General features: G+C 40.5%; 1 protein-coding gene and 1 pseudogene across 1 annotated transcript in view; both read left to right on the top strand.

Moving 5' to 3' along the window:
* C5H12orf54 (chromosome 5 C12orf54 homolog) overlaps positions 1 to 9,568 on the top strand; it is a 17,193-nt gene extending 7,625 nt beyond the window's left edge. The window contains exons 3-7 of the mRNA XM_086399717.1: positions 110 to 142; positions 4,088 to 4,112; positions 6,534 to 6,576; positions 8,049 to 8,218; positions 9,361 to 9,568. Of these exons, the coding sequence (XP_086255843.1) occupies positions 110 to 142; positions 4,088 to 4,112; positions 6,534 to 6,576; positions 8,049 to 8,187 (240 nt within the window). The 3' untranslated portion in view covers positions 8,188 to 8,218; positions 9,361 to 9,568. The remainder of the gene's footprint in view (positions 1 to 109; positions 143 to 4,087; positions 4,113 to 6,533; positions 6,577 to 8,048; positions 8,219 to 9,360) is intronic.
* LOC147371707 (glutamate dehydrogenase 1, mitochondrial-like) lies at positions 8,199 to 26,589 on the top strand (annotated as a pseudogene).

Here is a 26,589-nt window from a genome sequence, read left to right as displayed (position 1 = left end):
TGGCATTCATACCCTACAGCCTAATAATGACTGAGAGATTCTATATATAAAATCCTTTTGTAATAAAGTCTGTAACATTAATTTTTCCATAATTTTTTTCCTCTGTCAGGTGCTAATGGCCTTTAAGGATATACAAAATGAGGTGAGATTAAATTTCCATTCTCCAAATTCCCTGGCCATATCACTTCTCTTGCTTCTGATTTTCCTATAGCCTTCTGTGCTGTTGACTTTGATCAAGCTTTTAATTTCATTTCTTTATCTAGGGATTTCTCCATTAAAAGACTAGCACTCATTTGTCAGTCTAGTAAGTAAAACCAGAAGATGCCTAACAATTCCCTTATGAAAATATGATACTACAGAGAGAAAATCATATCTATCAGAACTACTCTCAGCAAGAATACTATGCAGTTATGTGAAACAGATAGGTGACTGAGTTGGGAGGATCCAAATGACATGGTAAATTATTAGGATCGTATGTTTGTTAATTATAGGGTAATACAAATTAGAGTCCAGAGCGAAACTTCACTCTACAACAATCCTCCTCTTCTGCTCTTTCATGTAGGTTCTAGTATTTTTTATATACAAACACTAATTAAATATCTAAAAATATAGTCAAAAATGGAGTATATTATTGGCCTACCCCAGACATTGAGTTACTACATTTGCTTGCTCAAGGTGTTGATATGTCTCAGTCCTATCAAGGTTGGACCAAAAGGACCTGAAAGAAATTTCCTCTGCTTCACTAACTGGATAACTCATAGCCTTTGAACTAAGCCTTTTTCTATAGTCCAAGAAGCCATGCCATTGTATCCTGCTGCTGTGTCTGGGACTTGCCCTAGGAAAAAACTACAGCAGCCTCTGCCTCTGGCTGGAGGTAAAAAGGAGAAGAGATCAAAAGCTTGGTATTTTCACAAAGTATTCCTCGGCCTCAGGGCACCTCATATTACCCAGAATTTTAGTCCCCTGAGTCCTTCCTAAGTGTCCTCCAAGCAGGACTTGAGCTAGTGAGAGAAGGAGGTTTGTCCATAAGTGGGACTCACATGTGTTGATTTCATCCTCACAAGGCCCATAAGCAAAGTTAAATGTCCCACCTGACATCTTCTGTGCTGAAGCTCTATTCTAGGTCTAGTGGTTCTTCTGGAGTTCATCAGACACAGTCCCTGCCCTCATGGAACACCTGGGCTGGAGCAGACTGTTACGTCAGTCTGACAAACACTTTCAAACATATAGACACACTGAGAGAAGAAAATCAAGCAAAAGATATCTGGGAGAGACTGAACTAGAAAGCACTTCCTTGCCCCAGAGCACTGTTACGTAGAAACACCATCTAGCCAGCTCCTAGGAGCTCAGGGGCCCCAAACTACATAGCATCAGCAGCTATTTACTCTGGGGTGAGTAAGAGGGAATTTTTTAAAAAACAGATACTTAAAGGCTCATCTCAGAGAACCAATGCATAGAGGGTCTTTTCAAATGAGTCAGTTCTTCACATCATGTGGCCAAAGTATTGGAGTTTCAGCTTTAGCATCCGTCCTTCCAATGAATATTCAGGACTGACTTCCTTTAGGATGGACTGGTTGAATCTTCTTGCTGTCCAAGGGACTTGCAAGAGTCTTCTCCAAACCACAGTTCAAAAGCATCAATTCTTCGGTGCTCAGCTTTCTTCAGAGTACAACTCTCACATCCATACATGACTAATAGAAAAACCATAGCTTTGACTAGATGGACCTTTGTTGGCAAAGTAATGCCTCTGCTTTTTAATATGTTGTCTAGGTTGATCATAGCTTTTCTTCCAAGGAGCAAGGGTCTCTTAATTTCATGGCTGCAGTCACCATCTGCAGTAATTTTGGAGCCCCCCAAAATAAAGTTTCCCACTATTTCCATTGTTTCCCCATCTATTTGCTATGAAGTGATGAGACTGAATGCCATGATCTCTGTTTTCTGAACGTTGACTTTTAAGACAACTTTTTCACTCTCCTCTTTCACTTTCATCAAGAGGCTCTTGTTCTTCACTTTCTGCCATGAGGGTGGTGCCATCTGCATATCTGAGGTTACTGATATTTCTCCTGGTAATCTTGATTCCAGCTTGTGCTTCATCCAGCCCATCATTTCTCATGATATACTCTGCATATAAGTTAAATAAGTAGGGTGACAATACACAGCCTTGACGTAATCCTTTACCAATTTGGAACAAGTCTGTTGTTCCATGTCCAGTTCTAACTGTTGCTTCCTGACCTGCATAAAGATTTCTCAGGAGTCAGGTCAGGTAGTCTGGTATTCCCATCTCTTGAAGAATTTCCACAGTTTGTTGTGATCCACACAGTCAAAGGCTTTGGTGTAGTCAATAAAGCAGAAATAGATGTTTTTTTGCAACTATCTTGGTTTTTTGATGATGCAACGGATGTTGGCAATTTGACCTCTGGTTCCTCTACCTTTTCTAAATCCAACTTGAACATCTGGAAGTTCATGGTTCACGTACTGTTGAAGCCTGGCTTGGAGAATTTTGAGCATTACTTTGCTAGTGTGTGAGATGAGTGCAATTGTGCGGTAGTTTGAGCATTCTTTGGCATTGCCTTTCTTTGGGATTGGAATGAAAACTGACCTTTTCCAGTCCTGTGGCCACTGCTGAGTTTTCCAAATTTGCTGGCATATTGAGTGCAGCACTTTCACAGTATCATCTTTCAGGATTTGGAATATCTCAACTGCAATTCCATCACCTCCACTAGCTTTGTTCGTAGTGATGCTTCCTAAATCCCACTTGACTTCACATTCCAGGATGTCTGGCTCTAGGTCAGTGATCACACCATTGTGGTTATCTGTGCCACGAAGATCGTTTTTGTATAGTTCTTCTGTGTATTCTTGCCACCTCTTCGTAATATCTTCTGCTTCCCTTAGGTCCATACCATTTCTGTCCCTTATTGTGCCCATCTTTGCATGAAATATTCCTTTGGTATCTCTAATTTTCTTGAAGAAATCTACAGTCTTTCTCGCTCTATTGTTTTCCTCTATTTCTTTGCGTTGATCATTAAGGAAGGCTTTCTTTCTCTCTCTTCTTGCTATTCTTTGGAACTCTGCAATCATATGGTTATATCTTTCCTTTTCTCCTTTGCCTTTAGCTTCTCTTCTTTTCTCAGCTATTTGTAAGGCCTCCTCAGACAACCATTTTGCCTTTTTGTATTTCTTTTTCTTGGGGGTGGTCTTGATCATTGCCTCCTGTACAATGCCATGAACCTCTATCCATAGTTCTTCAGGGACTCTATCAGATCTAATCCCTTGAATCTATTTGTCACTTCCACAGTATAATCGTAAGGGATTTGATTCAGGTCATACCTGAATGATCTAGTGGTTTTTCCTACTTTCTTCAATTTAAGCCTGAATTTGGCAATAAGGAGTTCATGATCTGAGCCACAGTCAGCTCCTGTTCTTGTGTTTGCTGATTGTATAGAGCTTTCCCATCTTCAGCTGCAAAGAATATAATCAATCTGACTTTGTTATTGACCATCTGGTGATGTCCAGGTGTAGAGTCTTTTCTTGAATGAGGAGAGTGAAAGTGAAAAGAAAAGTGAATGTCACTCAGTCGTGCCCTGCTCTTTGTGATCCCATGGACTGTAGCCTGCCAGGCTCCTCTGTCCATGGGATTCTCCAGGCAAGAACACTGAAGTGGGTTGCCATTCTATTCCCTGGGGGATCATCCCAACCCAGGGATCAAACCTAGGTCTCCTGCCCGAAGAGAATGAAAGAGGTCAGAAAACAGCACAGAAAGGCCAGAAAAAATAAAAGAGGACAGGTCATTGCATGAATCATTATGACTGTAGGTAATGAACTGTGTATCTCCTACCCCTAATAAGGCCAGAGTTTGTCCTATTTATTATTCAGCAAACATTTATTGAATATGCTATATGCAGTGCATTGTGTTTGATGTGAGGCATAAAAAAACAACACACGCTCATTCAGGAAACTTGGAATTTCATTACATTCCCAAGAAGCCCACATGTCTCACACAGACACCCCTATAATTTTACCAAGTCTAGCTGGTACACTGAAGAGGAGAGTGGCCCCTGACTCTCTGACTTTCTCTCATTTTTTTCAGCTGCAAGAAGATGCTCGGACTCGAGGTAAAAAGCAATATTTCAAGGTTTGGGTAAACCAAGGGTGAGGGGAGGGAATAAGAACGAGTTTATATCAAAGTCTCAACGTGGGAGCTTCATTTGGCTGAAAGCTGGAGTCTGGGTCCCGCTAGTCTCTCCTCTTTCTGGTCCAGTTATCTGGACAGAGACAGCAGGGTCCCTTTCTCCCTTGGAATGGCTGTTGAGGGCCAGAGGACACTCTCAGCCCTGTCAGACATGGCACTTGTCAGGAGAGGAGAGACAACAATCGGAGGGAAGCTTCCCAGCTCTGTGTTTAGGGTTTAGGAGGCACAGAAGAGTGGGGAAGCCAAAATGGAATGATTATTTAGGGTAGTCAAATTATAGTACTCAAATGATCATATGCAGATTTTAAGTTTCAAATTAAAACATGTAGGTGCTGTGCTTAGTTGGCTCAGTCATGTCCAACACTTTGCAACCCCATGAACTGTAGCATACCAGGCTCCTCTATCCATGGGGATTTTCCAGGCAAGAATACTGGAGTGGATTGCCATGCCCTCCTCCAGGAGCCTAGAATTATAGCATAAATTTAGCCATAGTTGGAGTTCCTTCTTTTCCAAAAAGAAACTTATAAATAAGGGCTTTTCAAATATTTGAATGTATACAAATTACCTTGGTACTTAATTCAATAGGCCTGAGACTCATGTGATGCTGGAACCTGTGGTTCATGAATCAGACTTTGAATACTAAGGATATAAATGAATTCACTGAAATATCCTCTAATGTCACAAACACACACTACTATATATAAAACAGATAACCAACAAGGACTTACTGTATAGCACAGGGAACTCCACTCAACATTCCATAACAACCCATATGGGGAAAGAATCTGAAAAAGAATGAATATACGTATACATAAAATTGAATCACTTTGCTGTACACCTGAAACTGACATAACATTGGAAATCAACTACTTTTTTATTTTTAATTCAATGTATATTATTTTAATATTTGTCCATAAGAACATTTATAACTGATCATCTAATTTGGGTTAAATGTGTCACTGTGCTTAGTTGTTCAGTTGTGTCTGACTCTTTGTGATCCCACGGACTATAGCCCACCAGGATTCTCCAGGCAGGAATACTTGAGTTGGGTGCCATTGCCTACTCCAAGAAATCTTCCTGGTCCAGGGATCAGACCCATGTCTCTTCTGTCTCCTGCACTGGCTGGTGGATTATTTACCACTAGTGACTCCTGGGAAGCCCAAAAGTATCACTACTCAGTTTTGTCTTTTGAAGTGTTCTCCAAACAGGACTTGCTCAGTGATGTAAGCTATTTTGTTTTCTTTCTGTAGCATATGCTATCTCTGTACAGTTTGGAGGTGGTCTTAGCTTTGGAGGTGCACATAAGATTAATAGCATTCAGTGAGTGGTGTACTGAAAGTATCCGTAAGTTACCACCCAGGTATACACGTGTTCCCCTTGTTGATGTATGGCAAAACCAGTACGATATTGTAAAGTCATTAACCTCCAATTAAAATAAATAAATTTATATTAAAAAAAAAAAGTTACCACCCAGGAATCTCTGCTGAATTCTGAATATCAGTTTCCATTCCTTGGGCCCATGCAGGGCAGCAGACAGGACCAAAAATATGGAAATATGGCCAAGCAGAATCCATCTTGAGGTACAGGGAAAACTTCTCTTGGCGGCCAAGGCCTAAAGGTCTTCAGGTCAAAAGGGTTAAGTTTATCTAAGCTTGAAAGATGTTCTCCTTTATTCAAGGAAGGCTGTTTTCCAAATAGGTCACTACAGGCCCTGGAATACCTGCTTGATGACCCAATGTCAAAAACATGGATTTAGGATCTTGATTGTTGTTGTTTTCTGCTTCCTAAAAGGTGGGTGGGTGGGGGAATTCAGAATAAGACAAGAGGAATTCTTCTCATTGTATTTTCCATACTAGAAAAGGAGACAAGGTGGATTAGAAGACAGAGCTAGCAAGGAGACAGAGATAGCATATGCTGCAGAATGAAAACAAAATAGCTTACATCACTGAGCAAGTCCTGTTTGGAGAACACTTCAAAAGACAAAACTGAGTAGTGATACTTCTGGGCTTCCCAGGAGTCACCAGTGGTAAAGAATCCACTAATGACACCAATCTAGTGTCAGTGCCCTGGGACTGAGGAATTGGACTAACTCCAAATGCCCAGAGCTGGTTAAATCTGGTGGCCATGATTCGATATATACTTTGTAAGTGACCAGATGTCCAGTGTCACATTCTGCAACTGCCTCTCTGACAGGCCTATAGTTCTTTAGCTTCTCCACAAGTTCTGGTCTCTCCCACTTTGACTGGCCATACTCCAAACTAAGGATGTGAGCAGGGCTCAAGGCTTCTAAGGAGATACTTTCAGACCCCTGCAATGGAATGACTCCTTCCTGTGTCCCATTCAGGGATGAGCTCCGTGACACCCACATCATCTGCATCCAAGATTGGGTAAGTGACCCTCTTTTGAGAGTCCCTAAGGGAGATAGCATCCACCTGGATATGGTGTAGTGACTAGGAATACTGCAGTCTCTGAGCCTTGAGTCTTCAGAACACTGTACTTCCAACATATCTCTCTGGAGATGGTCCCCCACCACTCTCAATTAATGGTGAACTACAGAGCCAGGGCTTCTTCCTTCATCCTCAGCCCCACCAGAAATCTCTGGAATTTCAGGATCAGTCTGCACCTCACCATACAGATGTGGGGAAATTCTATTCACTCAATTTCGGAGAAGGCAATGGCACCCCACTCCAGTACTCTTGCCTGGAAAATCCCATGGACAGAGGAGCCTGGTAGACTACAGTCCATGGGGTCGCTAAGAGTCGGACACGACTGAGCAACTTCCCTTTAACTTTTCACTTTCATGCATTGGAGAAGGAAATGGCAACCCACTCCAGTGTTCTTGCTTGGAGAATCCCAGGGACGGGGGAGCCTGATGGGCTGCCGTCTATGGGGTCGCACAGAGTCGGACACGACTGAAGCAACTTAGCAGCAACAGCAGCATTCACTCAATTTAAGGGAAAAAAGGAGATGCAGAAAGAATGACAGATAAAAAAGGAAAGCCACACAAAGGAAAAAAAAAGTAAAATGAGGAACTTAGAAAGAGGACTTAGAAAAAGAAAATTTTAAAAACTTGAAAGTCCAATGCCTCAACACTGGGAGATGTCCATTTATTTTCCATCCAAAAGAAAGACTAGGAGGAAAAAAATCAGGCTATACCACCAGAGATTTAATTTAGATACTAGGAAAAACTTAGTGAAAACGGAAAAACAGTGTACTGGGTAGTAAGAGAGCAGCAGCATATTCGGCAGAGGACTTCGGAAATGCTTTTAAAAATCACTTTGACCTGTTTCAGATACGGTTCCACCTGAACCAGGAAATGGATAAGGTCAACTTCCTAGATCCCTGTTTCAACCCAATTTGATCCTATTCTAGAGAGTTGACCCTAGTGAAGTAAAAAAGCATTCCTCTTAAAAAGATATATCCCTATAGTTTAAATTGATCATTGCTGAAACCATGAAAGGAATAATGAACTGGAGATCTCATATTTACATAAATCTTAAATGTAATTATTATAAACCTTTACATATGAAGAGCACTTTTGATTGGTCAAAACCATATTGGATCAATGATTTTACTTTATTTCAGTATCCCTCTCTGAGGCAAACATGAGGAATTTACCTGAATTTCCTGATGAAAACATGGGCTCTGATAAGACACATCTCCTAATCCCATTAAGGGCGCTCTCTTATAGGTCACAAGATCATCAGGGAATTGCAATTCCCAGAGCTAGTGATGCCTGTTACCGGTGAAGTCTGACAACAAAATAAATCCTTAAGGACAGTGGAGGCCAGGGAGGGGGCCCCAGGGATGGGATCTCTCTCCCTCATACATTCACAGCCTCCTCTTATTTGGTACAAAGCACCAAGACTTCAGATGCTGCAACGACCCCAAAGTTGGGAAGACTGCTGTCAGGCACTGGAGAGCAGCCATCAGGGATCCAGGCCCAAAACCTAAGAGGACAGTCCTCTGATCAATCAGCTTGCTACCCTCAACCCTAATCCAACAATCAATGAAGAAGACCACCTTCAGGTATTTCACCGAGGTCTTTCCCCTGAACTCCACCCTTCATATCCTCAGGAACCCAGGCCTCATCAAGTCCTCACTCTACTATGGCAGAGTAGCAAACTCCATTCCCTCTCCAAAGCTGGGGTTACCTGAGGAACAATCAGTTGAGAAGGTAGAAGCCTGAGGGCAGGGCCAAGCTGAGATCTTTCAGTTTCTTGATTGAGGAAGAGCCAGACAGAGTGAGTCAGGTACAGATCTGTATAGGGAGGAGTGTTCAGAAATTGAGAGAGATAATTATGGGATAGAGAAATGGAAAGATAGAAAGTTTAAAAACACAGTAAGAAACATGAGGTCCTTTATCCCCTTCGGGAAAGTACTCTGGAAACCTATGTTATTTTGAGGACTTAATTCAGAAACAAGAGTCAAATACTGTAGGTCCACAATAGACTTCATTGTCAAGATTTTCATTAATAAAGCAGTTAAATAAACTGCCCTCAAAGGAGCTGCTTAAGTGATAGCCCATTTCCTCAACCTTTCAAACTCCCTGACTCTCTAGTTTCATCTGACACCTAATCTCCTTTGGAGAAAAAGACCATTCTCAGATATTTATTTGTGTCACAGGCTAAGCTAGTGATACCCTCTCTATGGCCCTATATAAAACTTACTGGGAACTGCTGAAAACAGAATCTGAGTGATGAATGGTAGAGAAAATCAGGTTCATCTGCATGTGTCTAAGTACAATGACTCTGTGTATTTTCCTGAATAGTCCCATTTCAAATATTTTATCTCATCTCCCCCATATAGCATCAAAATACAAAATGTCCCAATATTTTGGCAACAAGATCACACCTTTCTGAAAGAATATATACACCCACAAAACCTCTGTCATCATTTCAAACTCACTTGTGACTCAGAAATTAAGGCAGAAAATGTCCTTTCTCCTCAGTACAGCATAGGCAGCAAGTGTAGGACAGCAAAGCGTGGGCACCTACAGAGAAAGACAATGGTGTACAACCAGTGGGTCTCCTCCCTCAGTGTGTGTTTGATATCCTGGGAAACAGTCATGAGGGCAGAAGTATCATCTGTAGGACTGATTTTAATTTCGGTGCCATCTTCCTGGTAAACTAAATTTCTTTTATTCTCATCCATATGACTATGAAATCCAGGGCACAGCTTTGGTTGCCTGAAAAACAAAGTTATTGGGAAGGCATCACCACTGATCTGGAAGAGGGAGTGATATTCATGGGCAGAGATGCCAAGGTCTATGTCTACAACCGGGAACCTGGAAATCAAGTGAGACCTACATACATCACAACTGCCAAGCAAAGAAACCAGCAAACAACTGATAAAAATAAATGTGGTGTAAAAGACGTCTATCCGATTGGCTCTTAGTGGGTAGTGGAATGTAGTGCTTGAATGTCCAAGTATGGTCTTGCATTTGGTTCAGAGAACAGCATAGGTTAGAAGAAGATCTGGATTAGAAAGTCACAAACCCATTTTAATTTTACCCAACTTATGGATTCATAGGTCTCAGTTTCCTCCCCTATAAATAAGGAAACATAACTAGAAAATGCTGGAGGCTCCTTTCATTTCTAATATCTTGTGATCTGACGAGCCTCACAGTCTATGACTCCAACATGGCTATATCCCCCAAAACTACAGAAAAAGCCAACTAGTCCAAAAATACTTCCTGCAAGAAAAAAACTACTTAGGATATTTATCAAAGATGTTGCAAACACATATAAAGCATATATCATGACATAAAAGGTGGAGTTTTTAATCATTACTTGTTCTTTTCCCAATAAAATTTAGACAAAAAGAAAATAACATATTAAAAATGATACAACATAGAATTTAAAACCAGTGGTGAGAATTTGTCACAATACCAGTAAAATAATAAATAAAAATCCATTCTAACAATAAAATAAGTTTTAAAAAGTATCACCTCATTAGATACTGACTTGGCATTTGTTGAGAGACAAATCTTGAGTTTTTAAATTGAGACTACAAAAGTAATGGAATTTTTTTCACATGATAGAGAGACCCCATAATTTCAGGGTTGTACTGAAAACAGAAACAACACAAGGATCCCTTATATTTTCATGCCAATTCAGAAGTATTTAAAATGCTTTCAGTGCTTTTCCCAGTTCCCAGAGCAGATAAATATAAATCCCTGTAAGACATTTTATAGAAGTTGACAGACAGTAAAATTCATCAAGAAAAATAGGCAAAAAAAATTTTTTAAGGACTATTGATGAAGTTACCTTCAAAATTTTACTTCTAAAAGTCAAGAGAATGAGAAGACAAGTCACATATTGGCAGAAAATATTTGCAAAAGACACATCAGATAAACAAAAATATACCAAAAAATGTTTAAAACTCAACAATAAGAAAATGAACAACTAAGTTTAAAAATTGAGAACAGACTGCTCACTAAAGAAGATATACAGATAGAAAGAGTTCAGTCGCTCAGTCATGTCCGACTCTTTGCGACCCCATGAATTGCAGCACGCCAGGCCTCCCTGTCCATCACCAACTCCCAGAGTTCACACAAACTCACGTCCATCGAGTCAGTGATGCCATCCAGCCATCTCATGCTCTGTCGTCCCCTTCTCCTCCTGCCTCCAATCCCTCCCAGCATCAGAGTCTTTTCCAATGAGTCAGCTCTTCGCATGAGGTGGCCAAAGTACTGGAGTTTCAGCTTTAGCATCATTCCTTCCAAAGAAATCCCAGGGCTGATCTCCTTCAGAATGGACTGGTTGGATCTCCTTGCAGTCCAAGAGACTCTCAAGAATCTTCTCCAACACCACAGTTCAAAAGCATCACTTCTTTGGTGCTCAGCTTTCTTCACAGTCCAACTCTCACATCCATACATGACTACTGGAAAAACCATAGCCTTAACTAGATGGACCTTGTTGGCAAAGTAATGTCTCTGCTTTTGAATATGCTATCTAGGTTGGTCATAACTTTCTTTCCAAGGAGTAAGCGTCTTTTCATTTCATGGGTTAATATTCCGGAAAGCATGAAAAAAAAATAAGTGCAAACGTGCTCTATAATCAAAATGTACCTCAAAGGGAAAGAAAAGAAGAGGGAGAGGGTGGGATGATGTGGGAGAATTGCGTTGAAACATGTATAATATCATATAAGAAACGAATCGCCAGTCCAGGTTCGATACAGGATACAGGATGCTTGGGGCTGGTGCACTGGGATGATCCAGAGGGATGATACGGGGAGGAAGGTGGGAGGGGGGTTCAGGATGGGGAACATGTGTATACCCGTGGTGGATTCATGTTGATGTATGGCAAAACCAATACAATATTGTAATTAGCCTCCAATTAAAATAAATACATTTAAATTAAAAAAAAAAAAGTTACTCTAAAAAAAAACAAACAAAAAACATAGCTCATAAAGCCCTGGTGAGGCAAGGCGAGAGAAGGCCTCGCGCGCTGGATGCCTGGTTCCACACCACTGTTTACCGTGTGGTTTGGCACCAACAGGCGGATTCGGCTCCTGCAGATCAGGTGGCTGGTGGCAAGAAGGGAGAGGACTGTGAAGAAGGTTCGAGTTTAGAAGGCAGCCTGCCCCCGGGCCAACGCAAGCACACCTCTCCTCGTGGCCCCTCCGCAGCACTCACAGGTGCTTTGGCCCTTGGCCTCAGTCTAACCACGCAGGCCAGCTCCACCCACCTGGCAGCACCATGGTAATCGTGATGAAGCTTAAAGTTGGTTTCTTCAAGCTGGCTCCTTCGGCCATGGTGCTAGCATAATGGAGGACAAGCTGATGGAAGTTGTCGAGACCTGGGAGAGTGAGGAGCAGAAGCGGTGCGTGGCATCCTGAGAATCATCAAACTCCGCAACCAAGTACATATTCAGTCCATCCCCATCCTGCGCCAGTACGGCTCCTGGGAGGTCAGTGAGGGCTACTGGGTCCAGCAGAGCTTAGCATTGCACACCCTGCAAAGTAAGTATTGGTTAGTGAGAAGATGTGAGTGCAGATAAAGTAAAAGCTTTGGTTTGCCTGCTGACGTATAAATGCGCTATGTTGATGTGCCATTTGGCAGTGCTAAAGCTGATGTTAAGATCAATCGCAGGAACCATACTGATAATTAAGTGGAAAAGATCACAAGGAAGTTCACCATGGAGCTGGAAAAACAGAGCTTTATTGGTCCCGGCATTGATGTGCCTTCCCCAGTCAGGGCCACAGGTGAGCGAGAAAATGTCCTGGATTGCTGATACCTGTGACAGCACCGTTGGGCACTGAGATATTAATGCACATCCCTGCTATTACTGGTAAATCCATCAGTCAGAGTGGCATCCACAGAGGTATCTCTGCCACTGGTAATGGTGTTTGCCATGGGATTGAAAATTTCCTCAATGAAGTTTCTTACACAAGCATTTTACGAATACACCGGGATTTGGAGATAAAACATTTCTTTCCAGAGATTTGGTAATGTGGGCCTATACTGTATGGCATATTTACATCATATTGGTGCTAAATGTGTTGATGGTGGTGAAGTTGATGGTAGCACATGAAATTCAGATGGCACTGACCCAAAGGAACTAGAAGACTACAAATTGCAACATGAATCAATTCTGGACTTCCCCAAGGCAAAACCCTTGGAAGGAAGCATCTTGGAAGCAGACTGTGACATACCAGTCCCTGCAGCCAATGAGAAGCAGTTGACCAAATCCAGTGCATTGAAAGCAAGATCATTGCTGAAGCTGCCAGTGGGTCAACAACTCCAGAACCTTAGTTTTTTCTGGGGAAGAACAGTATGGTTATTTCTGATCTCTACATGAATGCTAAGGGCTTCCCTGGTAACTCAGACAGTAAAGAATCGGCCCACAATGCGGGAGACCAGGGTTTGATCCCTGGGTCGGGAAGATCCCCTGGAGAAGGGAATGGCAACCCACTCCAGTATTCTTGCCTGGAGAATCCCATGGACAGAGGAGCCTGGCAGGCTACAGTTCATGGGGTCTCAAGAGTTGGACACAACTGAGTGACTAACACACATATACACACTTGAATGCTAAGGGAGTGGCTGAGGAATATAATCATGTCAGCTGTGGCCATTTGACCTTCAAATATGACAGATTCTAACCACCACTTGCTCACGTTTTTTCAAGAGAATTTAGAAAGAAAATTTGGAGGGTGTGGTGGAAATATTCCCATTGTACCCACAGCAGATTCTAAAACAGAGTACCAGGTACATCCAAGAAAGATATTGTGTAATTTGGTTTAGCTTACACTATGGAATTTTCTGCCAGGCAAATCATGCCCACAGCCACAAAGTATAACCTAGGATTGGCTGCCTATGTCAGTGCCACTGAGAAAGTCTTTGGGGTATACAATGAAGCTGGTTAACTTCTTCACTACCCTATTTATCTATAACTTCTGCTAAACTATCATAAGTTCTATAACCACAGATATCTTTTTCTGTTACAGACATTATTCTCAACAAGTCAACCCAAATCAGCCCTTTAAGAAAGAAATTAAGGTTTAGAATATCATAGACAGGTTGAAGAGTGTGAAAGTATTACAGAAATTAACTGTGCCAGAGGGCTGTTTGGAATATCATACCTTTAAATAAAAAGACTCTTTTCATCTAGTCATGCTCCCTTGCTCCATAGCTTGTTCTCAATATGTTAGTTACCTGTTGTTTGACCTCAGTAATCAGTTGCTTGCAATATTTTGCTCTTGCCAACTCTGAGATGGGACTGTAACTTCGCATTTAAGAAGTGGGTGTGTAGCATTTTCGGAAAGTGGTATGGTCCTTAAGTGAGTTTTATTACTTCACATCAGCAAAATAACTCAATTTCACAGGTTGCAAGCAAAAATAACAGTTGTTTCTCTTTATGAAATCCATTATTTTAGAATGAAGTAAGGACACGATGCTGTAATAAAATTGCCTTTAATCACTTAAGCCTATACTGGAAGCAATGAATGCTTATAAACATGAGTTTAGAAAGCTAGCATTTTTATGATATCAGCGGTATCATTTGTAGCTCATCAGTTCTGTATTGTTATCCTGCAAACATAAAAAGCTAGATGGATAATTGCTACAGTTTTGAATATAACAACTATCCATCTATAAAGGATAGATGGTGGAAGCTGTTTTTGTTATGGCTCTTTGAATTTGCTAAATGCAAATATGACATGCAGTCCAAAAAATGCAGTAATCTCCTTATCATGTTAATTAGTTTTTCATTTCTCTAATTATCTATTGAATTCAAGTAGAGTAACCCAGAAAAATACTACTTAGTCTCCTTGTCTGGAGTCTGCCTGGCAGCTCTAAGCACTGCCGATGTCCCCAGCCCTGCCTGATTTTGTATCCCTTTTCTTTTAGAGGCCGCACATATACACACAAGCTTAATTAACACAGTGGAGCTTAAAACATTGAGTTGAGTGTTTTGTTTGGCATTTTTTAGTTAAGGCCTTTTGAACAGCAGAATATCAGTGAAACACTAGACATTATTTATGTAATGAGTGAGTCATTTTTTTAAAAACAGACATTCTCTTTCATAAATTTCTAATTACTGTGTAATTTTATGACTTAACCTGGTAATAAAATTAACTGTTTAAAATTTACCTTTCAAAACAAAACAAAACAAAAAAATGAAAGGGAAATATTTTCAGACAAGAAATAGCTGAAGACATTTGGCACCAGTATACTTTCCCAACAGAAATAACTGAAAATATTTTTTATACAGAAGGAATAAGTTCCTAAATGGAAACATTTTGAAATAGAGGAATGAATTTAGAGCAGCTGAAAGTTTGAACATGTAGGTAAATTTAAATGGCTATTGATCTCATAATAACAATAATGTCTTGAGGAACATTATACACACATGTACATATGCATACATACATACACACATAATCAAAATACATGATAATAACTTTACAAAAGGCTGGAGAGGGGCAAAAGTTTAAAACTATGCTGAGATCTTTATATTGTCCCAAAAATACTATAAAGTACTCATTTACGGGATGCATATGCCAAAATGGGACTTCCTAGGTGGCTCAGTAGTAAAGAATATGCCTGCCAAGCAGGAGACACAGGTTTTATCCTTGGGTCAGAAATATCCCCTGGAGAAGGAAATGGAAACCCACTCCAATATTCTTGCCTGGGAAATCCCTTGGACAGAGGAGCCTGGTGGGCTACAGTCCACGGGGTCACAAAGGGTCGGACATGATTTAGTGAAACAACATCAACATGTGCTAACATCCAGGGTAACAACTAAAACAGGGGTAAAATTTTGTCTCTTAACAGAAAGAAAAGGTTTTTTCTTTTTAAAGATTTTTTTTAAAAAAAGTTGATCCAAAAGAAAGTAATAGAGAAAAAGGATATCAAACAGGTATGACAGTAGTAAGATGGGAAGTTAAATCCAACACATCACTAAGTATATTAAGTGTGATGGACTAAATACTGACTAAAAGAGATTATCAACCAAATTCTGCTTTATCTTAAATATCAGACACAGAAAGTTTGACAACAAAAGCACAAAAAAATTCTACATCTTCTAAATAAAAAAAAAAGCTTGTAAGGCAATAATAGGGGCTACCCCTGTGGTTCAGCTGGTAAAGAACGTACCTGCCAATGCAGGAGACGCAAGAGACACAGGTTCATCCCCTAGGTCAGGAAGATTCCTTGGAGAAAGGAATGGCAACCCACTTCAGTATTCTTGCCTGGAAAATTCCACAAACAAAGGAGTCCTTGGGGTTGAAGAGTCAGACATGATTGAGCACACACACACCACCACTACCAAGGCAGCAATAAGAACTTGGTCAAAGGCTCTCCTTTGTCTTTTTCCAGGGAGAGATGCTAGAGTTGGAGAGGTAAATCTAAGATTGTTGAAGTGGGATGGCACTTACAGTCAATTCTAGTTTGTACACATGAGGCAATATCAATAATCAATAATCCAGAGGTGCTTTTGGAAAATAAGCAGTCTAATTCAAAAGAATGGCCGTTGTTCAGTCGGTAAGTCATGTCCAACTCTTTGCAACCCCATAAACCGCAGCATGTCAGGCTTCCCTGTCCCTCACTATTTCCCCAAGTTTGCTCAAACTCATGTCCATTGAGTTGGTGATACCATCCAACCATTTCATCTCCTGTCGCCCCCTTCTCCTCCTGCCCTCAATCTTTTCCAAAATCAGGGTCTCTTCCAAAGAGTCACCTCTTTACATCAGGTGGCCAAAGTATTGGATCTTCAGTTTCAGCATCAGTCTTTTCAATGAATATTTTGTGTTGATATCCTTTAGAATTGGCTGGTTTGATCTCCTTGCTGTCCAAGGGACTCTCAAGGGTCTTCTTCAGCACCGCAGTTCGAAATCATCAATTCTTTGGTGCTCGGCCTTCTTTATGGTCCAAAAAAATAGAGATAGTAGCATTTGAGAAGCAATATTCTCTTTAGCTCAAACACACAGGTATAGTCCTGGGCCTGGGATCACTGGAGCTGCTAAAAATAAAATTAAATGTTTTTTAAAGCCCAGTGTCCAGAAATCTCTTTTAAAAGGCTCCACATTTACCATTCCTCATTTTCAGGTCAGACACACAATGACTGAATTGAGTTAGGAAGCCTTTTATGATCCTATCATGTCTTTAATTAAAATGTCTGAATTTCATATTCTAATTGTTCAATTAAGTCACTGCTTTATGGATTTTTAAAGGTCCTTAAAATACCTGTTTCCAGGATCTTGATAGTATTTCAGCTGCTGTTTCAGTTAAAGAGTAAGCAAAGTACCAAGGAGAAATAAGTATCTATTTTTACAGAAATCTTTTTTGAATCTTCCATAAACATTGGGAGTGGCCCTGTGTCAACCACCTTTTAGCATTATATCACTCTTTGTTCTTGGGAGATTCTCTCCTAGGCCGATTTTGAATAGTTTTTCTCCTGTTAACATCCAGGATATTGCATTAGTAACTTCCACAGCAGAGACTTTGGTGAGTGACAGGAGACTATGTTTTTGTAACAGGCATTGTTGCATGGCTTGGACACTTCCATTCCTATTTATAGCATGTATCCAACTGGCTGCCTTCAGAAAGTAGACCAATGCATCACCTTGGTATGCCAGTTCTCTGAGTCAGTAATTGGGTTATTTTGCTGAGTATCTATGTGATCTACTCTAATTTTCTTTCTAAAATTCCATAGGTCTTCCACAACTGTTCTTTACACACATTCTTTAATTGTTCATCCATCAAACATTTACTAGCTAGACCATTGGGCCACTGGCTATGGCCTAAGTCTGTGATAACCTGACTTTTTATGTACCATTTTACCAATTAGGACTTTGTTCTAGAGCAAAATTATTTTTGTACTGCTAGTGAACTGCTTTCAGTTCAGTACATTGTGCAGAATACTTTTGCCTTTTCAACAAGGGATTTACTGTCCACTGGGCACATCGCTGGAGAAGGAAATGGCAACCCACTCTAGTATTCTTGCCTGGAAAATCCCATGGACAGAGGAGCCTGGCAGGCTACAGTCCTTGGGGTTGCAAGGAGTCAGACAAAATAGCCACTGAGTAGGCACGCATGGCCACATAGCAGCAGGCTTCTACAAGAAATGTCATTTTTCAATACAGGAGCTCCCACTGGTGGAGCAAGCAGACCATTACACTTCAATGAGAAGGGGTCATAAAAGTCAGAGCATTTAGATCCTACCAATAGAGAGGCTACCTACTCATGAATATGAAACCATGTACAAGCACTGTGTCCTTGTCTTTTGAAGTAAAATGCTGATTCAAGAATTAATGATTGGGAAATGTGAAGATACAGAAACAAAGAATAGTTGTTGGACTAGGGAACTGATAACAATTTAGACTATAATTCTGCCACATAATTAGTATTACCATACACCCAGTTCCCTGGAAGATAGAAAGGCCTGACACACATTCCTAAGTTGTTTTACAGAAAGCAGACTCCCCTCCAGACGAAAACTGCTGACCACAAGAACATACACCCTCGATTGGTTGAAACCAGAAGGCTGATGATGCTTGAAACTTCACCTTGATGCCAACCAATCCCAGAACTGACCACGAGCTGATCACGCTTTGCTCCCTGGACATTATAAAACTATTCACTACCTCCTCCAGGGTGGGTCAGATGGTCTTCAGGGAATTAGCCCACTGCAGCCCTTTTCCCGGGCAAAGCAATAAAAGCTACTCTTTTCTACTTCACCCAGAACTCTGTCTCCATTTCTATTTACCACCAGTGAACAGAGGCTGAGTTTCAGCAACAAATAAGGTACACTCACTCCATCTCAGCATATTCCTAAGTATAGCATTTACATTTTTTCAAGGAATTTTGTTGTACAGTGCTCTCCTTGTATGAATGTCTTCCTTAAATCACTCATATCTTGGTAACTGGTTGTCCTTCAGCCAAATGGGTTGTTTCCACCAGAGCTTAAAAGCATGCTAGGAGCTGTGTGTGAAGTGGGTTGTACTTAGTCACAGCATAATTTTCTAATTCAAAACACCACTAACTGCCGTTGGGTGGCAGAATTAGACTTTTGCTAATAACTTCATTCTACCTGAATGTTAATAGTAGACATGTATAAAATCATTGGTCCATTAGTATTATATAGTAACAGAGGTGCAGCTTGTATTATTACCCTTTGAATATCCTCAAAGATACCCTTTGTTCCAGTTTATTCATATATAGTCTTTTTCTCTAGTTGACTCTATGAGAGATGACAGGATACACAAATGTGGTATGTGTCCACTAGAACCTATAGCTCCACAAGACCTTGTCCCTGTTCTTGTTACTAGGACCCACTACAGATAGTAATTCATTCCTTACTATTTATGAAATGTAACTAGAGGCCTCAACTTGGGAATCCCCAAATATTTGATTTGTTTCAGCCCTAAATCAGTCATCCTTGGCTATTCTTTCACACAGTAATTTCCAAATTCTCTTGGCTTCCTTTCCCAAAGAGGAAATTTTATTAGCAATAATATTGATAATAATAATATTATTATTATATTGATAATAATATTGAGAATATTATCAATGTCATGAATCAACTTACTTTTGGAAGTGGTCATATCTAAATCTCATCAGGTTGTGACAGTGAGTACGATGCATAATTCAGGTACCCTTATAGAAGGGCAGTAATTGAATAATGGAGTCCATCTTGCAGGAAGAGGAACTGTATCTGACCTGCTTTCCAGAATGAGGTATAAAAAAACCAAGTCACTTTAAGCAAAGCATTGACCTTTAAACTGCTGAACTATCCCCATATCTGGCATAGCCAAGGTTGTGGATAGAAGCACTTAAAAATTCAAGTCAATAGTCAGCTGTCCAATGTTTTCCATAAGCCATATATGAATATTACAGGTAGACTTAGAGGAGACTTGTACTCCTATTCTAACGCTTCTTAATAAGGGCTGAGGTTCACTGCTCTCTTGTACTCTGGTACCCTATAAAACAGGGTGTGGGCAGTGCTAATGGATCCCACTTAACTTAATTGGAACCAAGCAAAGGGTGAACTTTCCCAACTTTGGCTACAAGCTGACAAACGCAAGGCCCTCTACTCAAGTACCTCCTCTCTTCAACACATTTGGCCCAATGTGATGTCATCTCGAGATGTACATCTCTCACTTCTCATTTCCTGTCTACACTTTTACTCGACCTTGGTACCTTCTGCCACAAAATCAGCATAACACCTCAAGGTTTATTTTGGGTTCCTGATCATTGCTTTCTGATTTCCCTGCAAAATACAACAGACATCATGTAGCAGAATTCCTAGAGGAGTTAGTATGTTTTCAGTGTTAAAAAGCATAGAGGTTATCATAATACTAATTTGGGGATGATCATGGACAAATTTAAGAGATGAGATCAAAAAGATTAGAAATGATGTTTTTCATGCCTATACACAGAATTGCCAGAGCCAAGTATCTTCAACAGCTGTATGGTTTTCAATTAAAACAAATATTTTTTTTTTGCTTAATAAGCTGAGACATTTGGAGAATTGATGTCCTTTTTCACACTGTAGCAGCTAATGGTGCAATGTGCTGTGTTCAGTCACATGTGTCTGACTCTGAAACCCCATGGACTGCAGCCTGCCAGGCTCCTCTGTCCATGGGATTTTCCAGGCAAGAATACTGGGTGGAATAAGTTGCCATTTCCTTCTCAAGGGGATCTTCCTGACCCACAGATAGAACCTGCATCTCCTGCATTGCAGGCAGATTCTTTACCACTGAGTCACCTGGGAAGCCGTCTATTTCTTAAGCTTATATGCAAAACTGACAGAGGGAGAGTGAAAATCACTAGGAAACACTGCAGTCTGAATGATAACATTACAACACATCATAGTCTATTATGACTCAATGCATGATCCATTCAACAAGTAAATACTTCTTTAAATAAAATCTTAATCACTAAGCCTTGAAATTGTCCTACAGCTATTGCAAGGCCTGAGGATATATAGATTCATCATACTACAAAAAGTTTACTGGGTAGTTTAAGCAAATGACTGGTTACTGAGTTTTTCTCCTTTAAGTTTGTCATAATTTTCTACTCATTTTATCTTCAACTCACATGTACTTTGGAGTAGGAAATGGCAACCTACTCCAGTATTCTTTCTTTTTTTTAACCATTTATCATTTATTTATTATTATTATTATTTTACTTTACAATATTGTATTGGTTTTGCCATACATCAACATGAATCTGCCACGGGAGTACACGTGTTCCCCATCTTGAACCCTGCTCCCACCTCCCTCCCCATACCATCCCTTTGGGTCATCCCAGTGCACCAGACCCAAGCATCCTGTATCCAGTATTCTTGTCTGAAAAATCCCATGAACAGATGAGCCTGGTGGGCTACGGTGCATGGGGTTGCAAAGAGTTAGATATGACTGAGCACGTGCACGCGCACGCGCGCACACAAACACACACACACACACACATGCATGCACCTGTACTAAGTCACTTCAGCCGTGTCTGACTCTTTGCAACCCTATGGGCCATAGCCCGCCAGGCTCCTCTGTCCTTGGGCTTCTCCAGGCAAGAATACTGGAGTGAGTTGCCAAGCCCTCCTTTAGGGGATCTCCCTGACCCAGGAATTGAACCATGTCTGTTCCATCGCCTTCATTGGCAGTCTGGTTCTTTACCACTAGTGCCGCTTGGGAGGCCCACATACATGTATACATAGTGTCAACTGAAAAATATTTTTATAAGGAAAATAGTTAAATACCCTCTGCCTCCTCTTTTCCTATGAAACTCCTTAGCAAGAGTTCACATTTTATAGTTCTGGTCATTGCTTCAACTTAGAAATTCCAAATGCCACATTTAAGGGAGTCCCATTGGCACTACTGACTACAAAGTCTTACCTCAAGTTCTCACCACAGGGAATAACTGGCTCTGCTTCAGCCATCCTCTGGGCAACTGATGCCTGGGAGTCAAACTCCGACTACCTAAGCACAGCTGAGGATCAATTAGACCGTGTATTCTATAAATGGTTGAGACTAACCATTTAGAAAAACAGGTACAAATGAAGAGGTGGCAGGATGATGGTGTCTCGGACAATCTGAGAGAATTGCCCTATATTATTTCACTTTAATGATGAAGAATACAAGAAAACATTATCAGTAGAATTTTATACCGTCAGTCATAAAGCCAGATGTAAAGCAAATATTTTCTCCAGATTATTTTCATTCTTAGCAGGTGAATCAAACATAAGCCCTGCAGCCACACTGGGGAACAGACTGTCTTCTGAAGCAGATGTACAGGTAACATACATTTGGGTACTGGGAAAGGACTTGGGATGTGTTCATGACTGAACAGCTGAAAAGTAAGGACTCAAAGTCCCCCTTAGATGGGTTATGAGTTTATTGGGCAGAGGGCAGTAAAGGAATGGCCAGGGACAGAAAAATAGACTTAGCCACTATGACAAGTCCTACAAGTGACCCAAAGGTCCAATTCTAGCACATCAGACCAAAGCTGGAACTCACGGGTAACATCCAGTGTTCAAACAGAGTATTTCTGTATATCAGACCTGAGTGAGTAAAAACCAGGTCAAGGGACACAGAAAGGTCTTGGTACTGGAATATTGAGAAAAGTGTATTAGGATGAAAGTCAAAGGATAAATCCAAATATCTGCACAATTGAGATATATAGGACTGAATGCTTGCTCTATTTCCCTCCTTAGGAAGCCTTCTTAGGGGAATTAACATATACACACTATCATATATAAAATAAGCAACAAGACCTACAGTATAATACTCCAGTACATGCATGCTCAATCATGTCCAACTCTTTGCGACCCTACAGACTGACATCCGCCAGGGTCCTCTGCCATGGAATTTTCCAGACAAGAATACTGGAGTGGGTTGCCATTTCCTCTTCCAGGGGATCTTTCCAACCCAGGAATTGAACCCAAGTCTCCTGCACTGCAGATGAATTCTTTACTGGATGTATTGTATAGTACAGGGAACCATATTCAATTTCTTATAATAACCTATAATAGAAAAGAATCTGAATATATATATATATATATATCACTGAATATCATTGAATCACTATATACCCAAAACCAACACACTAAATTAACTGTACTTCAATTTAAAAAAATGGTAAAAAAATAAATAAAATTTTTAAAAAGAAGCCTTAGAATGAGCACAGAAATATTATTTAGTAAGGATTTCTTCTTGTGGCACAGGAAACAGCCACAGTTGGTAATTCCAAAAGAATTTAGGTGTCCTGGCAAGCTCTCAAAGTTCTAGGAACATGGGACCCTGCCCTGGGTGCCTGCTCAGTCATGTCCAACTCTTTGTGATCCCATGGACTGTAGCCTGCCAGGCTCCTCTGTCCATGGGATTTCCCAGGCAAGAATACTAGAAAGCATAGCCATTTCCTTCTCTAGGGGATCTTCCTGACCCAGGGATCAAACCAACATTTCCTGCATTTCAGGCAAATGCTTTACCACTGAACCACCAGGGAAGCCCACTTGGGTCCCTACTTTACTACTGTGCCCAAGTGAGTTGTCTACGCCATGGACCCTGGCACAGTACTCCTTTAAATCACCTCTTCCTTATTCGAATGGAGGCCTGATGCTTCATGGAAAACACATCCACTCCACAAAGTAATTTTAGGACAGGAGCCAAGGGTCCATGTTCTCTTTTCCCTGTCATTTCTTGAGTCTGGCTGCCCTTTCCTCCTGAACAATGCTGTCCTCAGTAACTTCAAGTTATCTGATACTTGGACACATCAGTGTGATTCCAAATGCCAGACTGTCTTCCAGCTGGGAGATGGGAAAAGGAGAACAGCTACGTTTAATGATTTTAAAATGGCTTTATTACACCCCCTTCGATAAGGAAGAGGATCAAAAGTGGAAAGAACAGCTTTAACTCTGATAAGGGGATCATCCTACCTGAGGATATTATTTTTGTTGGCTAAATTATAATTACAAATAATAATGATGATTATTACATTGAGTAATACTATATAGAGTTTTTAACGCACTTCATGTGTTATCACATTTAACTCTCATAACAACTCTAACAGAGTAATCTATTGTTACCCCAATTTTCAGCAAGGAAACAGAAGTCTAGGAAAATTATATGACATGCACAGGGCGAAGCTGGGATTTGATCCTAGTCTAATGCAAGAGCCTATATCTTTAGTCATTGTACTAGGTTTTTTTACCCATATTCTGAGCTCTAGCTATTAAGAAATGTCCATGTTTTACCAAACATATCTTGCTGCTTCTCAATGCTAAACCTCCTGGTACACAGCTTTATTGTTGCTGTTCAGTTGGTCAGTGGTGTCTGACTCTTTGCAACCCCATGGACTGCAGCATGTCAGGCTTCCCTGTCATTTACCATCTCCCAGAGCTTGCTCAAACTCATGTCCATTGAATCAGTGAGGCTATCCAACCATCTCATCCTTGTCATCCCCTTCTCCTCCTGCCTTCAATCTTTCCCAGCATCAGGGTCTTTCCTAATTAGTCTGCTTTTCACGTCAGGTAGTTAAAGTATTGAAACTTCAGCTTCAGCATCAGTCCTTCCAATGACTATTCAGTACTTATTTCTTTTAGGATTGACTGACTAGATCTCTCTGCAGTCAAAGGGACTCTCAAGAATCTTCTCCAACACCACACTTCAAAAGCATCTTCAGCCTTCTTTATGGTCCATCATCCATACATGACTATTGGAAAAACCATAGCTTTGACTAGACAGACTTTTGTTGGCAAAGTAATGTCTCTGCTTTTTAATATGCTAAGTTTCTCATAGCTTTTCTTCCAAGGAGCAAGCATCTTTAATTTCATGGCTGCCGTCACCATCTGCAGTGATTTTGGAGCCCAAGAAAATAAAGTCTCTCACTATTTCCATTGTTTCCCCATCTATTTGTCATGAAGTGATGGGACCAGATGCTACATTCTTAGTGGGTTTTTTTTTAATTTAAATTTATTTATTTTAATTAGAGGCTAATTATTTTACAATATTGTATTGGTTTTCCCATACATCAACATGAATCCACCATGGGTGTACGTGTGTTCCCAATCCTGAACCCCCTCCCTAGTTTTTCGAATGTTGAGTTACTGCAAGCATCTAGAATGCAGTCGTTTTAAGCCAGGTTTTTCACTCTCCTCTTTCACCTTCATCAAGAGGCTCTTTAGGTCCTCTTCACTTTCTGCCTTAAGAGTGGTGTCATCTGCATACCTGAGGTTGCTGATATTTCTCCTGGAAATCTTGATTCCAGTATCTGCTTCATCCAGCCCAGTCTTTTGCATGATGTACTCTGCATTTAAGTTAAATAAGCAGGTGACAATATATATCCTTGATGTACTCCTTTCCCAATTTGGAATCAGTCCATTTTTCCATATGTGGTTCTAACTTGCTTCTTGACCTGCATATAGGTTTCTCAGGAGGCATGTCAGGTGGTCTGGTATTCCCATCTCTTTAAAAACTTTCCAGTTTGTTGTGACCCACAGAGTCAAAGGCTTTAGCCAAGTCAATGAAGCAGAAGTAGATGTTTTTCTGGAATTCCCTTGCTTTTTCTATGATCCAACAGATGTTGGCAAATTTATCTCTGGTTCCTCTGCCTTTTCTAAATCCAGCTTGAACATCTGAGAGTTCTTGGTTCACATACTGTTGAAGCCTAACTTGGAGAATTTTGAGCATTATTTTGCTAGCTTGTAAAATGAGTGCAATTGTGCAATAGTTTGAACATTCTTTGGCATTGCCCTTCTTTAGGATTGGAATGAAAACTGACCTTTTCCAGTCCTGTGGCCACTGCTGAGTTTTCCAAATTTGCTGGCATATTGAGTGCAGCATTTTCACAGCATCATCGTTTAGGATTTGAAATAGCTCAGTTGGAATTCCATCACCTCCACTAGCTTTGTTCATAATGATGCTTCCTAAGACCTACTTGACTTCACATTCCAGGATGTCTGGCTCTAAGTGGGTAATCACATCATCATGTTATCTGAGTCATTAAGATCTTTTTGGGGTAGTTCTTCAATGTATTCTTGCCACCTCTTAATATCTCCTGCCTCTGTTAGGTTCATACCATTTCTGTCCTTCATTGTGCCCATCTTTGCATGAAATGTTCCCTTGGTATCTCTAATTTTCTTGAAGAGATCTCTAGTCTTTCCCATTCTATTGTTTTCCTCTATTTCTTTGCATTGTTCACATAGGAAGGTTTTCTAATCTCTACTTGCTATTTTTTGAACTCTGCGTTCAGATGGTTATATCTTTCCTTTTCTCCTTTGCCTTTCACTTCTCGTCTTTCTCAGCTATTTGTAAGACCTCAGGCAAACACTTTGCCTTTTTGCATTTCTTTTTCTTGGGAATGGTTTTGATCACTACCTCCTGTACAATGTTATGAACCTCCATTCACAGTTCTTCAGACACTATCAGATCTAATCCCTTGAGTGTTTGTCACATACACTGTATAATCATTAGGGATTTGATTAAGGTCATACCTGAATGATTGAGTGGTTTTGCCTACTTTCTTCAATATAAGTCTGAATTTTACAATAAGGATTTTGTGATCTGAACCATAGTCAGCTTCCAGTGTTATTTCTGCTGATTATATAGAGCTTCTCCAACTTCAGCTGCAAAGAATATAATCAATCTGATTTTGGTATTGACCATCCAGTTATTTTCATGTGTAGAGTCATCTCTTGTATTGTTAGAAGAGGATGTTTGCTCTGACCAGTGTTTCTCTCGGCAAAACTCTGTTAGCGTATGCCCTGCTCCACTCTGTACTCCAAGGCCAAACTTGCCTGTTACTCCAGGTATCTCTTGACTTCCTACTTTTGCATTCCAGTCTCCTATCATGAAAAGAACATCTTTTTTGGGTGTCAATTCTAGGTCTTGTAGGCCTTGAAGGTCTACACAGCTACCTCAGTGTAAATGTGCTTCCATTCCATGCGTCCATAGAGAAATGA

The sequence above is a fragment of the Bos grunniens genome, chromosome 5, assembly GCF_055505025.1.
Source record: "Bos grunniens cultivar Pamir isolate PY7600 chromosome 5, Bosgru_T2T1.0, whole genome shotgun sequence".
NCBI classification, from domain to species: Eukaryota; Metazoa; Chordata; class Mammalia; order Artiodactyla; family Bovidae; genus Bos; species Bos grunniens.
The sequence above is the reverse complement of the archived record's forward strand: the minus strand, read 5'-3'. Positions and strand labels throughout refer to the sequence as shown.